Source organism: Polistes fuscatus, unplaced genomic scaffold, assembly GCF_010416935.1.
Source record: "Polistes fuscatus isolate 324 unplaced genomic scaffold, CU_Pfus_HIC Scaffold14, whole genome shotgun sequence".
NCBI lineage: Eukaryota > Metazoa > Arthropoda > Insecta > Hymenoptera > Vespidae > Polistes > Polistes fuscatus.
In genome coordinates this window covers 4,639,126-4,652,429 of record NW_025113042.1, presented here as the reverse complement: position 1 = coordinate 4,652,429, position 13,304 = coordinate 4,639,126, and the positions used below count along the sequence as shown (strand labels likewise).

At 31.2% G+C, this 13,304-nt stretch overlaps 1 protein-coding gene across 2 annotated transcripts in view; it reads right to left on the bottom strand.

The window, feature by feature from the left end:
- The window catches only part of LOC122514251 (catenin delta-2-like), a 46,957-nt gene that overhangs the window by 17,522 nt on the left and 16,131 nt on the right, over window positions 1–13,304 (bottom strand). For both annotated transcript variants that reach the window (XM_043630965.1, XM_043630964.1), the window contains exons 2-9: window positions 6,585–6,687; window positions 5,633–5,698; window positions 4,162–4,203; window positions 3,930–4,059; window positions 2,840–3,122; window positions 2,453–2,578; window positions 1,766–1,825; window positions 689–1,311 (exon numbers count right to left, since the gene is read on the bottom strand). In XM_043630965.1, the coding sequence (XP_043486900.1) occupies window positions 689–1,311; window positions 1,766–1,825; window positions 2,453–2,578; window positions 2,840–3,122; window positions 3,930–4,059; window positions 4,162–4,203; window positions 5,633–5,698; window positions 6,585–6,616 (1,362 nt within the window). In that variant the 5' untranslated portion in view covers window positions 6,617–6,687. The remainder of the gene's footprint in view (window positions 1–688; window positions 1,312–1,765; window positions 1,826–2,452; window positions 2,579–2,839; window positions 3,123–3,929; window positions 4,060–4,161; window positions 4,204–5,632; window positions 5,699–6,584; window positions 6,688–13,304) is intronic.

Below are 13,304 nucleotides of genomic sequence, written 5' to 3'. Positions count from 1 at the left end.
GTGTACGGGACACGATATTTTCAATTAAATACATTTTATATTTGTAAAAAAAGAATGTTTCTTTGTAGATCTTCTCTGGTGCAAGCGTAACGAGAAATGGCCATTGTTAATTTCACAATGAACAAAATGTAATCAAAGTGACGAATTCATAACTGTGCAATCGTAATTGCGCACAATCGGGATGCACAAATGTTAATACGCGAGTGCTTGACAATACAAAGCACGTAGAAAAAGAGCAATGCTATTAACCCTTTCGATACTACCGACGATTATTTTTAAAGAATTTTTTAAATAAGTTTTATTATTATGGTAAAACGCGTTAAATTATAATAACATCGAAATGCTAATGTTCAATCTTAAGATGAACCAATTTGGACGTTTTTATTAAAGCAGAGTTAACCACCAATAAGCTACTGTTAGTTATATGGGACAGTTGACAAGCGAGTGTGCACTTTACCGCAGAGTAAAGGGTAACATCTGATACTGTGTCATATTATGCAAATTATCGGTCTCTTACTGAGAGTTATATGACATTGATATAGAACTATTAAAAGTAAGAATAAAATCAAGGTATGCTATGTTCAATCAGAGTTCTCATTTCGAATAGAATTTTGTTGGGTGATTATAGATAATCAAGTTTATAATAAGGAGCTAGTATAGTAAAAGGAAATAAAATAAAGGTACTTACTTCGCAAGAAGACAAATTCCACAGTACTCCGGTTACAAGCTCCTTGATGTCGGCATCAAGCGTCATACGCAACAAATGAATTAGAGCGGGTACACCGCCAGCGTTCTTTATCGCACGTTTGTTCTCGTCGTTTTGTCTCCCATAAGACAAGTTTCGTAACGCCCCACATGCGTTTCTGTAGATATCGGGATCGTCATGATCCAATAATTGCACTAAGGGTGGAATGCCTCCTAGACTACGTGTTTTCTGTTTATTTGGATCGTCCATATAACAAAGATGTTGCAAGTAGGCAGCTGCATTAGCTTTGATAATGTTATTTGGACTACTAAGAAAACTGATAACTTCCGATAAGTTAGGATCTCTCCATCTCATTGATTTTTGATCATCGTCCAAGGGCGATGCCATACCCGGTACCACCGGATGACCGGATTGTAACCGTTGAAGGTGTACCTCATCCTCGAATATCCCTGGTGGTACACCAGACGACAATGGGATCGGATGACCTTCGTCGTATCCGGGTACATCGTTAGGAACTGCCACTGGACCTACCCCAACACCAGGACCGTATCCCACTGGCCCATATGGGGACGGAGATACGTAACCATAGGCCACTTTATTCTCATCTGAAATTATAACACGTTATTACGTTACACACGCGAAACGTATTACCTTCTTGTCGTGAAAAATAAGAAATAAATAAAGGAAAACATCAAACACGAAGCTGCTGCTGCTGCTGCTGCTGACAATGTTGCTGCAGTTGTTTGTGGTGTTGCTGTTGTTGCTACGGAAAGCATAATTCACTTGCATTATCTTCATCTTTTTAAATCGGAACTTGATATACGAGTCCGAATGTAGGCGAGGAGGAAGGAATTCTGGGGGACAGGGAAAAGGGGAAAGGTACTATGAAGTAATGCGACAAAATATTTGCTTATTCAACACAAATATGCATGAAAATGAATGATACACACGTATTTTGCGATTAATATAAACTGATAATAAATAATAAATCGATATAAGAGAGCGCATGGATATGCAAGATGACAGTAAAATAAAATAATAAATATAATGTAGCCCTACCATGAGGATGTTGCGAGGGCTCGCCGGAGTCATCCATATTCCACGAGTTGCTGATCTGATCTAAAAGTGAAATGAACAGATGAAATGAACAGATAAGACAGTGAATTAAGCCGTGTGTTTAAACGGTGAAAGCGTTCAAGTTTTTCGATGATGTTATTCTCGTTGAATGAAATATTCGTAAAATATAATATAATCATTTATTTGTACCGGTAATCATAACAGTGAAATCATAAATAAAAAACATCAGTATCATAAATAACAAAATTGAAAAAATTAAATAATTTTAAGATTTATTTCAATTAATTTTTCTAATCTTTTTACTTACAATTAATCCATCATCATCATATAATTGCCGACAAATATATATATATATTATATTTTGTATATATATCAGCATATATATGTATATGTATTAGGATGTCCCATAAGTTCTTTCCGCGCCACGTTATCTATGACTTCCAGCCGGCTATGTTTGTAGGCATGCATACTCATCTATTATCCATTTAAAAAGGAAGGAACTTATGGGACAATCTAATACATACACATGAGTATTTATATAACAAAATTGTTCATATTTCTAAAAATGATTTAATTTGAAATAAGAAAAAAGAAACATTTACACTTTGATAGTATGAATAAAAAAATGTAAAAAATAATCTATGCATAAATATAGATTTGTTGTTATACCATATTGATCTCCGGGACCGCCTGGACTTGGAGTAATGCGATAATGATCTTGTAAAGCCGGATTAAGACCTGGGTCAATGTCGTTGTAACCACTCTCGACGAATGGTGCTGCTTTACGCAAATATTCTGTTTGCATAAACATTAATAAATGATAAGATTTGTGCATCGAACATTTTTTACATTCTGACACTTTATGACTGTACATTAAATTGTATAATTTTTCTAAATGAAGTAAGGATTATTTACACGTTTGATATTGATAAACGAAATTGAAAAAATATTAGAAAGTCTACTCGAGAAAGTGATCAGTTTTAATGCAGAATGACCCCCGTATTGGTAATAGTAAGTTTAATTTCTATGAAAGTAGGTGAGAAATCGATTATGTACCATGCGGTGGTGATGCACGACTGTGTTCTGACGGACTATGCGGGCTGTGTGGTGAATGCGATCGTGGCATGTAAATTCCATGAGGACCTGGGTAACCAGGTTGCGGAGGATACCCGAGGTATGGATCGTAATGGTCAAAACTGACCATGTATGGATCCGCCGGATATCTCGGATCAGCATGTTGATAGTCTTGCGACATCAATGGCACCGACATGTAACTGACTGCACCTGGATCTGGTTCCATGTGTGAAACTTCGCGAACTACTTTCGTCACGGTCGTTACCTAAAATGATAAGCAAAATACAAAATTAAAGGAATGATTAATCGTTATTTACTGAACAAATAAATACGTCAACTATTTATTATTAAATGAACTTTTAAAATTAATCAGTAGCAATTAAAATATGTACAAAATGTAACATAAAGGGGAAACTGCATTCAAATTTTTCTCATCCATTCGTATTAATCCAAAATATTACATTATACATAGTTATTATATTAACTTTGAATTTATAGAAGCTTATGAAAATAAAAAAGTAGATTAAACAATTTGTAATTCATTAAAATAGAGAGAGAGAGAGTTCTCTTTCACATTATGCAGTTATCCAAATAATTACCAACAACTCGTTGATCAAAGGATGCGGATAATACCAACAACAATTTTATTTACATTAAAATATAAATTACGAAATTGTATGTATAAAAAAGGAAAAAGGAATGCACAATACTATTAAATAATACTAATGAATCGAACACAAAAATAAAGTCGTTTCGTTGGTACGAAATCTTTCGTAACGAAGATATTATCGAGAAAAATATTGATTTTTAGATATTAAAAGAAAAAAGAGTGAAAAAATACGAACGAATTTTCGAAGCCAGACTAATATTCATATGTACGAATATAACGTGAAAGTAATGTCGAAATTTCCCTACGATATTTATTTCGATGAAGATATTATCAATAAAAATGTCATTTACATAAAAATATTAACCGCGTACTTTTTGAAGGGTATCAAAAAAAAAAGAGGGAAAAATTTTCGAAGCCAAGCTAATATATTCGGCGAACGAATCGACAACGTCAAAACCTTACTTGCTGCGAAGTCTGTTGTTTATGAGTTCGGATGAGCAATGGATCCTCTTGGACAGACAGATGAGATGAGTGTAACGAATGTGTATCCGCTTGTCCGTTACTTCCATGATAGTCCGCGTCACTCTGTCCGCTGAAAATCGAACGAACCAACCAACGAGCGATATTATATATAGCATTAGAGAATATAAGGTACAAATTCAAATTACGAATATATAAATATTTAGATACTTACGTATACTGTGGCATGTCGGAACCTTTGTCCTGAAGTACTCGTCTAAAAATAACAAAATAAAATAGAAATAAGAAAACACAAAGCAATTGTTATAATTATTGCGTAGAAGAAGATATCAAATTGTTTCTTAACAAATATATACTTATCGTTTAATACGTACTATATCGAATTTTGTTTAAATATTTTCTTTTAAATAAGCGAAGTCGATAAGTTTAGAACATTTTCTACACAATCTAGCAACTACACAAAATGTTCATTAAATAATATTATATTAACTCTCTATAATCGAAATTTTGTATTTGGAAAAGAAATTTGATTCAAATGTTTACTATTTTGTATTAGACACGTTATACTTGTAAATTAAAAATTACAGATACTAACTCTGGAAAAGTTTAGAGTATTAATTGTAATTATAGAGGGTTAATTGTAATGCACAATATCTACGTTAGTTTGACAAATAAATAAAATAAAGCGATACATATTATTCTGCAAGAATTGAAAAGAAAAAAAAAACTATAAATAACTAAAGCGGAGAGTAAATATTCTAAATTTATTACCTACAAGGATTTTCTCTTCTTTTTCTCTTAAACGAGAAATAAAGAATTCGTTGAAACGTGTCATAACGTTTATCATATTCACAAGAGGAAGGAGGAAACATTGAAGGAGTATCACTAATTAGTCTAACTACTCATCTCATTTCGTCAGCACTCTGCTAAATGATGCATGCTAAATGAACGAATAAATGTTGTTAGTGCGCCGAAGTTGTTCCTTTTGAAAATGATGTCTGTACCATGTGTTAATATGTATATATAGTAATTATTCTATAATAAATGTGTATACGATGTATGTGTATGATGTCGAACACAATAAATTTAAAAGAAAACAAAATTATTAAATATTCGAATTAAAGAAAAAATTATAAAATAAAGGTACAATCACATAAGTTCCATGGTAAATTGTACACGGAAAAATGTTCCAAAAATTGTTTTGCCAAGGAAATAAAAATAAAACGAAAGATCGATATATTGATTAATGAATAGAATTACAATATTTTGTTTTTTATTTGAAAATATAAATCTCCAGTCACAGTATATCGTTTCAAAAATATGTTTCCGTCATTCCATATATTTGTCACGACAAATTTTCTTATTTTTCAGCTCGGTAAAGCGACTTTTGGAACACTTTCTACATATTATATATATATGTACAGTAAATATATATAGCGTGTCATTGAAATCCCTAAAGAGAAATATAAACCAGGAATATAAATAATTGTATTATATTGCAAATATATTTCTTCAATTGTTAACCGTGTTATTTTTCAAAAACAATACATATAAAAAAGATAAGAAATTAAATTGATCGATTACGTAATCTCAGTGTACACGTAAGCGTACACATACAGACACATGTATACACATACACACTCTACTTCAAAAGAATCAACTTCTAATAAAGTGCGATTAGTCACCTCTGCGTTATCTCAGTGCGCGTTATGTTGTGCTCCTGTCTCTGCTCAATCCTGCGATTCACCAGCCTAACATGAATAATTAACAGAATTACCATTATCATCAATAATTTGTATTTTGTAATAATAGATATATATTAAATATTTACGATTTTCTCTTTCATTGTAATTTGAATTGAATGGTGTAATCAAATTGGAAGAAATCATCCTGATAAGTTAAACTAAAGAAACATTTACATTCATTTGAACATTTTCTTTTTATTGATGATAAACAGCATTGTGTTTAGATGATCTATGCAATATATTTATGAATTTCATCTGTCCGAATGAAAGAATGAAAAGACGTATGTGTATGTAAGTTCAATTAGATAGCTTGCGAAGAATTGTAATTAAATTAATTGCTAGAATGAATGATGTTAGTCAGCAAAGAATATGTTCAATGGTGGATTAAACATTTGAGAGGAAAAATATTAAAAAAAAAAAAAAAATGTGCTTTTAATTATATTATTCATATTTAACATATTCGTGAATATAATTGTATTACTTATCATCTCTGCCCTTTCTTCCCTCTTCCACCATTGAAATATATTAACAACGAACTAATGATTAATAATATATAATTATAATATCGCTAATGAACATGAGTGTTAATTATATTTGGCGTAACTGGAAATAGAATAAATATTATACTTAATAAAATATGTGGTTGGTTAAAGCGACAAATTAAGTGCTAATATGATGTGAACATGATTTTAATTACGATACTAAAATGTTATTTTGTTCAATGAAAAGGAGATTTAAATTCAAGCGGTTTTAGAATTATAAAATATGGTATTGTATACATTATACTTGAGAATGTGTGCATAGGTAAAAAATTCGATTCGTTAGAAAAAAGAAACGGTAAGAAACGGTTGCTTGAAAGAATAATCTAATTTGGGATACGATGTACACTTACAGACAGGAGTCAACCAGCTGATTATTTGACATACCAGCTGATTTTGATCTCTTGGTAAGGAGCGTCCGATGGTAACTCTGACGCAACCCTGACTGACGCAGCCCTGAAACAAAAATAGAACAATTTTTATACAATATAATACAAATTGTTTGTTTCCCCCAGAAGACCCAAAATTATATTTTTGTTTGCTGACATTAAAACGTTTAACTAGATAAAAATTAATAAATAGTATAATATTATCCTGTTTAAAATGAGATAACTTTTGTCTAAAAACTTTCTCACAAAAATACTGTATTTCCGAGATAAAAATGAGTTACTCTATACTTTGAATGGCCATTGTATATGTATATGCACTTATGTATGTATGCATGCATGTATATAACTAAAACTAATGGCAGTCTCGGTTCGTCGAAATTAATTCGGAAGTTAAGAGATAAGTTATGGAACGTAGAACGAATTTCTCACGACTAATTGTTCAACTTTTAGATTAAATCCCAACTAACTAACTTGTAACTAGAATATATGATCCATGATCGCGAATACAGAAACGAGAGTTGTGAATGAAATTTCTAAATTCACACGTTGCCAATTTAATTGTCCTATGAATCTACAATTAATACGTCGATTATACAATTAATTTTTGTCATTTGATACGTTTGCAAAAGAAAAAAAAACAATTTGACAATTGTCTAATACGAAATTAGAGGAAACGTTAGAAAGGAAATTGAAGAATAGCGTGACCGAGTAAATTAGATCATTGAGGAAAAAATTGTACGTATCGAGATCGTTGGAACAAAAAAAGAATAAGAATAAGTATCAACTTCAGTTCCAGTTTGGCACGAAATAGGAAAGGACACTTGGTCGTTGTGTTAAGCGTTATCAGCTCGGTGAGTTCGACAATGAACATCAGTTGTTGCTTTGTCGAAAGGTCCGGAAGAGTTACGTGCTAGCAAATGCCTTTTCGCCGTGTTCTATGCTCGTTCGTTCAACGTTCGAACAGTTCATTTTATTGTGTTCTCTTGCGTTCTCCTGCGTTCTCCTGCGTTCTCTTGTGTCTACGTTTAAACGGTGCATTTAGATAAAATACAAGAATAAAGGGTGGGTCAAAAGATTCATTTTTTTAATCCATTAATCTTTAAACTACATTTTTTACTCGTCCCAAAATTTCACGTCATCGAAAATTGGCGTTAGCTTTTCGCGTAACTCGACCTAATTAATTTGAAAAATGACTAACTAACTTTTGGCCCACTCTAAAAGCTTCGGATCTACCCTATACAAAAATCTACTGATGTGAGAAGGATATCGGAAAAGAGAGTAGCACGTCAAATTTGTTGAATTTGTCAGCAATGCAGACTAGAATTTCTTCGCTGAAACATCGAAACGTGCTTCGTTAAATTCGCGTTGGCAGCCTTTTCAACATCGAGCAACGTTCGCGTTCTATATACAGACTGATTCCCCTAACTTCGACACTTCGAATAACTTTTAAATTATGCATCTAGTGAAAAAAAGAATTGTTAAATGCTAAAAGTTACGTGATTTCAATGGACTCTACGTTCGAATGTAAAATAAAGAGGCACTTGTGTTCATAAATATTACTAACAAAGTACTTCACTTAAAATACATTACAACTCATCGTTTAATATCTCTTTGATCGTTAAATTTAGAACCAACATAGATGAATAAATTTTACTTCTAATTAAATACTGTTTGATTTTATTGAAACAATCGAAGTTAACTTTGAAATTGTTAAAAGTTCTTTGCATGCAAAACTAAAAATCTACTATCCTATCATTGAACTCTCTTGAAATCATGCAACTTTTGTATTAGATATTTTTGATGCATCATTTAAGAATTATTTTACACTCTGCGAGTATATGAATCGCCTTGTACGAATATTTTTTTTTCTTCTCGTTTCTTTCTTTTTCTCTTCTCCTTTCTAATTTTATAATAAGTACATTAGATTGTTTTCTAGTGAAAAAGTACCGAAGAACGGAACGCACAAACCACAGCCGACGTACTGAGAATATTCTCCGAGAATTAAATTGTATTATATATATTATATATTCGTGCGAATTTCGCAACAATCATCGGAGAAAGTAACATTCAAGTTTATAATAACGTTAAGGGGGAAGAAATTATATATCCTGATGTATATACTCTATTATCATAGAAAGATCTTTAAAATGTATAAGTATGCACACCGAAGTAAGATTCTTAAAAGACAAACGAGTCTTTACCTTTTTTAATGTAACAAATAGATAATAAAATATAATTAGAATAATCTTATTAATACTAATAGATATACTTCTTACTTGGTCATTTTAACGAAATAGATATCTCATTGTTATTTATTGATTTTACAATTATAATAAATGAGAGACTAATGTGATTACCATATTTAAATATATCAAGTAACTTTTTCGGAAGCATACAACTTTTGTTTAAAACATTATTTTATAAAGTTATAATATTACAAATAATTTCAAAGTAATTAAAATGAGACAATTAGGGTGAAACAGCTCATATATTATATTGTACACAATGGCTGCGAAGTAATCTAGTAGTCGCACAGTTTGTTTGCTCCCTAATGCACAACATTGCATATTAAATGAAATTAAATTAATTAATATGCAAATAATTTAGCTAAACCGTATTCATGTCAAATTTCATTACCATAATTACTCTTTATATATATATTAATTTCATGAATAATATAATCTCTAGTCATATTAAAAACAACGAAACTTACGTACGAAAACAATGCAACGGATTTTTCGCGATAATCAAATAAATTCGTTGGAAAAAGTTATGATCAGTCGAATCAGCGCGTGAAAAATACAAAAATAATCTTGTAAACAGTTTCTTATCTACTTTTTCAAAATCGAATTACATACATATGTTTATCCGTATTTATATATGTGTTTACTCATTCTCCGAGATGTAATAACTCGAGAGACAGTTACAGTTCGACAGTCTTATTGTAAACACGTTATTTTCGATTCGTCCCCGGTAAGAATATTATTCCTTACAATATTTTAACAAGTTCAAATTAATTATTTATACTTATTAATTATTAATTATTATCGTTCGCATAACGAATTGATTTCTCTTTCTCCTATGATTTTCTATTAATTTTTTATCAAATCGAAAGTGGATTTTTTACGAACAACGGATTTATTTTTCAAATTTTATTTAATATTCAATTTAATTATTGATCAATTGCATGTGCTTCGAAATGTTTACAAGAGAAAAAAAGTGGTCCACGGACTGAGAGAAGTTGGACAGCGCTGATCTAATCTCTGGAAATAAGTTTTCTTTCTATCATTTTATATTGTTCTCTTTATTAGAAAATAGTTAATAGAGAGAAAGGGGAATTTAAAGACTAGTAGGTTAAAGGAAAAGTAGTGTTGTAAAAAGGATACAGGGCAGGAAGTAAAAATAATCTTTGTGTAGCAGTACACTTTTCATTTCCAACGGCCTTTTCGAATCACACTTTTCAAATTTCCTTTGTCTCTCTATTTACTCGTAATGACCTAACGTCTCTTTTCGTCCCCTTTGAAAAGGGGAAGTGCAGAGTTGAAAAGTTTCGACGTTTGTTTATACTCGTACGACATCGTTCGAGACGTCGCGTGTTTTAAATCCACAACAAGTAGATACATTGAAGTTGCTACAGGCTGACCGATATTTTTCTTCTTTTAATTTCCGGTCTCGTTTGGCATAACGTGCTGCACACACACACACACACACACACACATTCTATTCTATTCTCAGTTTGCTCATTCATTTATTCTCGTTTTCCTACTTTCCTTCAATTTCCCATAAGATTGTAGTCATCGACGAAGAATTTCGTAGTTCACGAGCTTATATATTCGAGATGAAGTTTCAACTTCAGGGAAATAGTTTTCTATCGACAGCTTCAATAAGTACTGTTACTTGTATAATCTTATCGATTATGTGGAGTGTAACGAGGACGAGGTAATTCTAGGAACCAGTGGTATAGTCACGACTCTAAACAAACTATGCGACTACTAAGTTACCTTGCAGTATATGCAATATTACTACTAGAATATTTTACATTAGTTTTTATAAGTTAACACGCATTGAAAAAATAGAGCATCAAATAAATTTTATCCATTATTTAGAGATACCAAATATGAAATAAACTTGTTTCATTTTTACATTTAAATAGGAAGAATCTTTTGGAATAACTCTATACAATGTACAATATACATCGTATTAATTATAAATATTTGTAAAATCAACACTTTTATGAAACGATATTTTCTAACTACGTGCGTCATAAAACACTGTAAAATATCATCATATATTGTAATGTAAAATGGTACTATATAAGCGTGTTGAATTTAATACAATGTATTATAGTGTATAAATTGCATACAAAAAAAAAATCATAAATATTAATATTTCAATTTAAATGCATATGAAATGTTATTAAATGGATAAATCGTTATATTCTACTGAATTAATCAATTTTAAATTGCAAAATAGCAAAATAATCTAATTAAGGGGATTAAAATTGGTTAAATAAAAGAAGGGGAAAAAATCGAGAAAAAATCTGTATATATAAAATCAGGGATATAAGTATTTAAGTAAGATTAATTCAATTAGACTACGTGTTCGCGAAGAGATAACAAGCCGGGTAGATATATTCAGTATCAAAAGAAATAAAAAATTTTAATCGATAGTATATTATGACAGCAGGGTGAAGATAGGAATTATGAAACTTGGAATTAAATCACAACTTTTTAATTAAGTTACTTTTTTAATTTTACGTAATTTTCTTTTGTACGAATTCTTAAATAATTTTTGTAATATTCTTTATATAAATGAATGTAATTTATGGGTCGGAGATTATCGTAAACTTCAATGGAATACGAAAATAAATGAATATGTACTTAGGACTTACAAGATCCTTTGCACTTTTTAAAAAAGTGCAAAATTTTACGGTTGTATGGCATCGCTTCATTGTACACGAAATCTAAACTTTTTTATGGTTTTAAACTATGTACATACATATACATATTTTAAAACACAATTACCGTACAACACGAAACGCATTCGGCTAATTTATATTACTTTGTAGTTTCCTGTAATACGACTTGGAAACAAGATGGTAGAAATTAACCGTGTTATAGAAAAGTCGACTTTATATCGCGATTGTCGGTAGTTTTAGCGCTAATGATTATTACATGCTTTATCGCGAATAACGAAGTAAGAAAGAAAATAAGAAAGAATTAAAAAAGAAAAACAAAGACACACACAACGTTTATCCTAGTAGACTTTAAACACGTAATAATACGAACGAAAATAATACGAATTTATACGAATTGAAGAGGTAAGGGAAAGAAAACTTGAGGAAAGAAAAATTAAAGAGAGAGAAAGAGAAATCAGGTTAAGAAGAATTTGGCACGAATAGCTCCACGATCGTGAAATTCCAAGGAGGAAGTCTCGTTACTCGTCGAAGATAAAAATAAAGACGATTGAAAACGATTGCAAACTAGGGGTGCATAAAAAAAAGTATCCAATTGAATGAATAAAACGTAGCGAAATAACAGGAAAAGAAAAGAATAGATAATCCGGGTAGAGGGAAGGAGAAAAGGTGGGAAAGGTAGAAAATAAGTTCAAAATAATATTTCCAAAAGAAAAGTCCAAAAAAAGAGAACAGAGAAAAGGTATAAAGCTTGATGATGGAAGGTGAAGGGGTGGCGAAGGGGTGGTAAAGGGGGGTGGAGGAGTAAGAAATGTAGCAAACGAGTGAAAAAAGGAAGAAAAAAATTGAAAACACGAAAAAGAAAAGGAAAAAGGGGAAATAAAGAAAAGTTAAAGATATGAAGATGGGTGGAGGGTGGAAAAGGGATGGTAGGGGGTGAAAAGTAGGGAAAGAGAGAAAGATGCGAGGTCAACGAGTCACGACGTTTGACATCTACGCCTTGAATTGATCATTTTCACGGGACAGGACGAGATACGCGCTGTTACGCCAACACGAGCACACATACACGCAAAGAGAATTATGCAGTCATGTGCGTGTGTATGTACATCTACAGAAAACAGGGCGCGAGTTCGAAATGTAGGCCAACGTCGCCCGAAGCTTTATTCCATAATGGTGTCTGGCATATTAAATTTCTTACACGTCATGGGGCGAATATTCGGAAACGAATGGGAAAAGAAAGAGTAAAAATAAAAAAGATAAAAAATATATATGTATATATAATATACATATTATATATATATATAGAAAGAAGAGAGGAGAAGAGGGAGAAGAAGGTAACGAAAACTCGAACAAAAAACTAGCCCGCCGGGGCAATGTACTGTTGATACCCTCTATTAAAGTGAAAAAGAGAAAGAGAGAAAGCAGCAAAAATACTCATTAGATTAAAATCGAGTTTTGTAAGTATTGAGAAAGTACCAAATAAAAAAATATAAATAGTACAGGGGATAAGTAATTCGTTGTAAATGTGCAATCTTATTTTTTAATTAAACAAAAAATCTAAAGAAATAGTAAACGTTACAATGAATTTTCAAACGTATTCATTTGATATCATTTTCTATATAATTACGTATCTTTTATTCTTTTCATTTTGCGAAATATACAAAAAATCTTATTTTTTTAATTAAATCAAATTGCGGAAAGAATGTCATAATATCTTAACGCGTTTATTCGATATCATTTTATAAATAATTGCGTTTCCAAATATTATA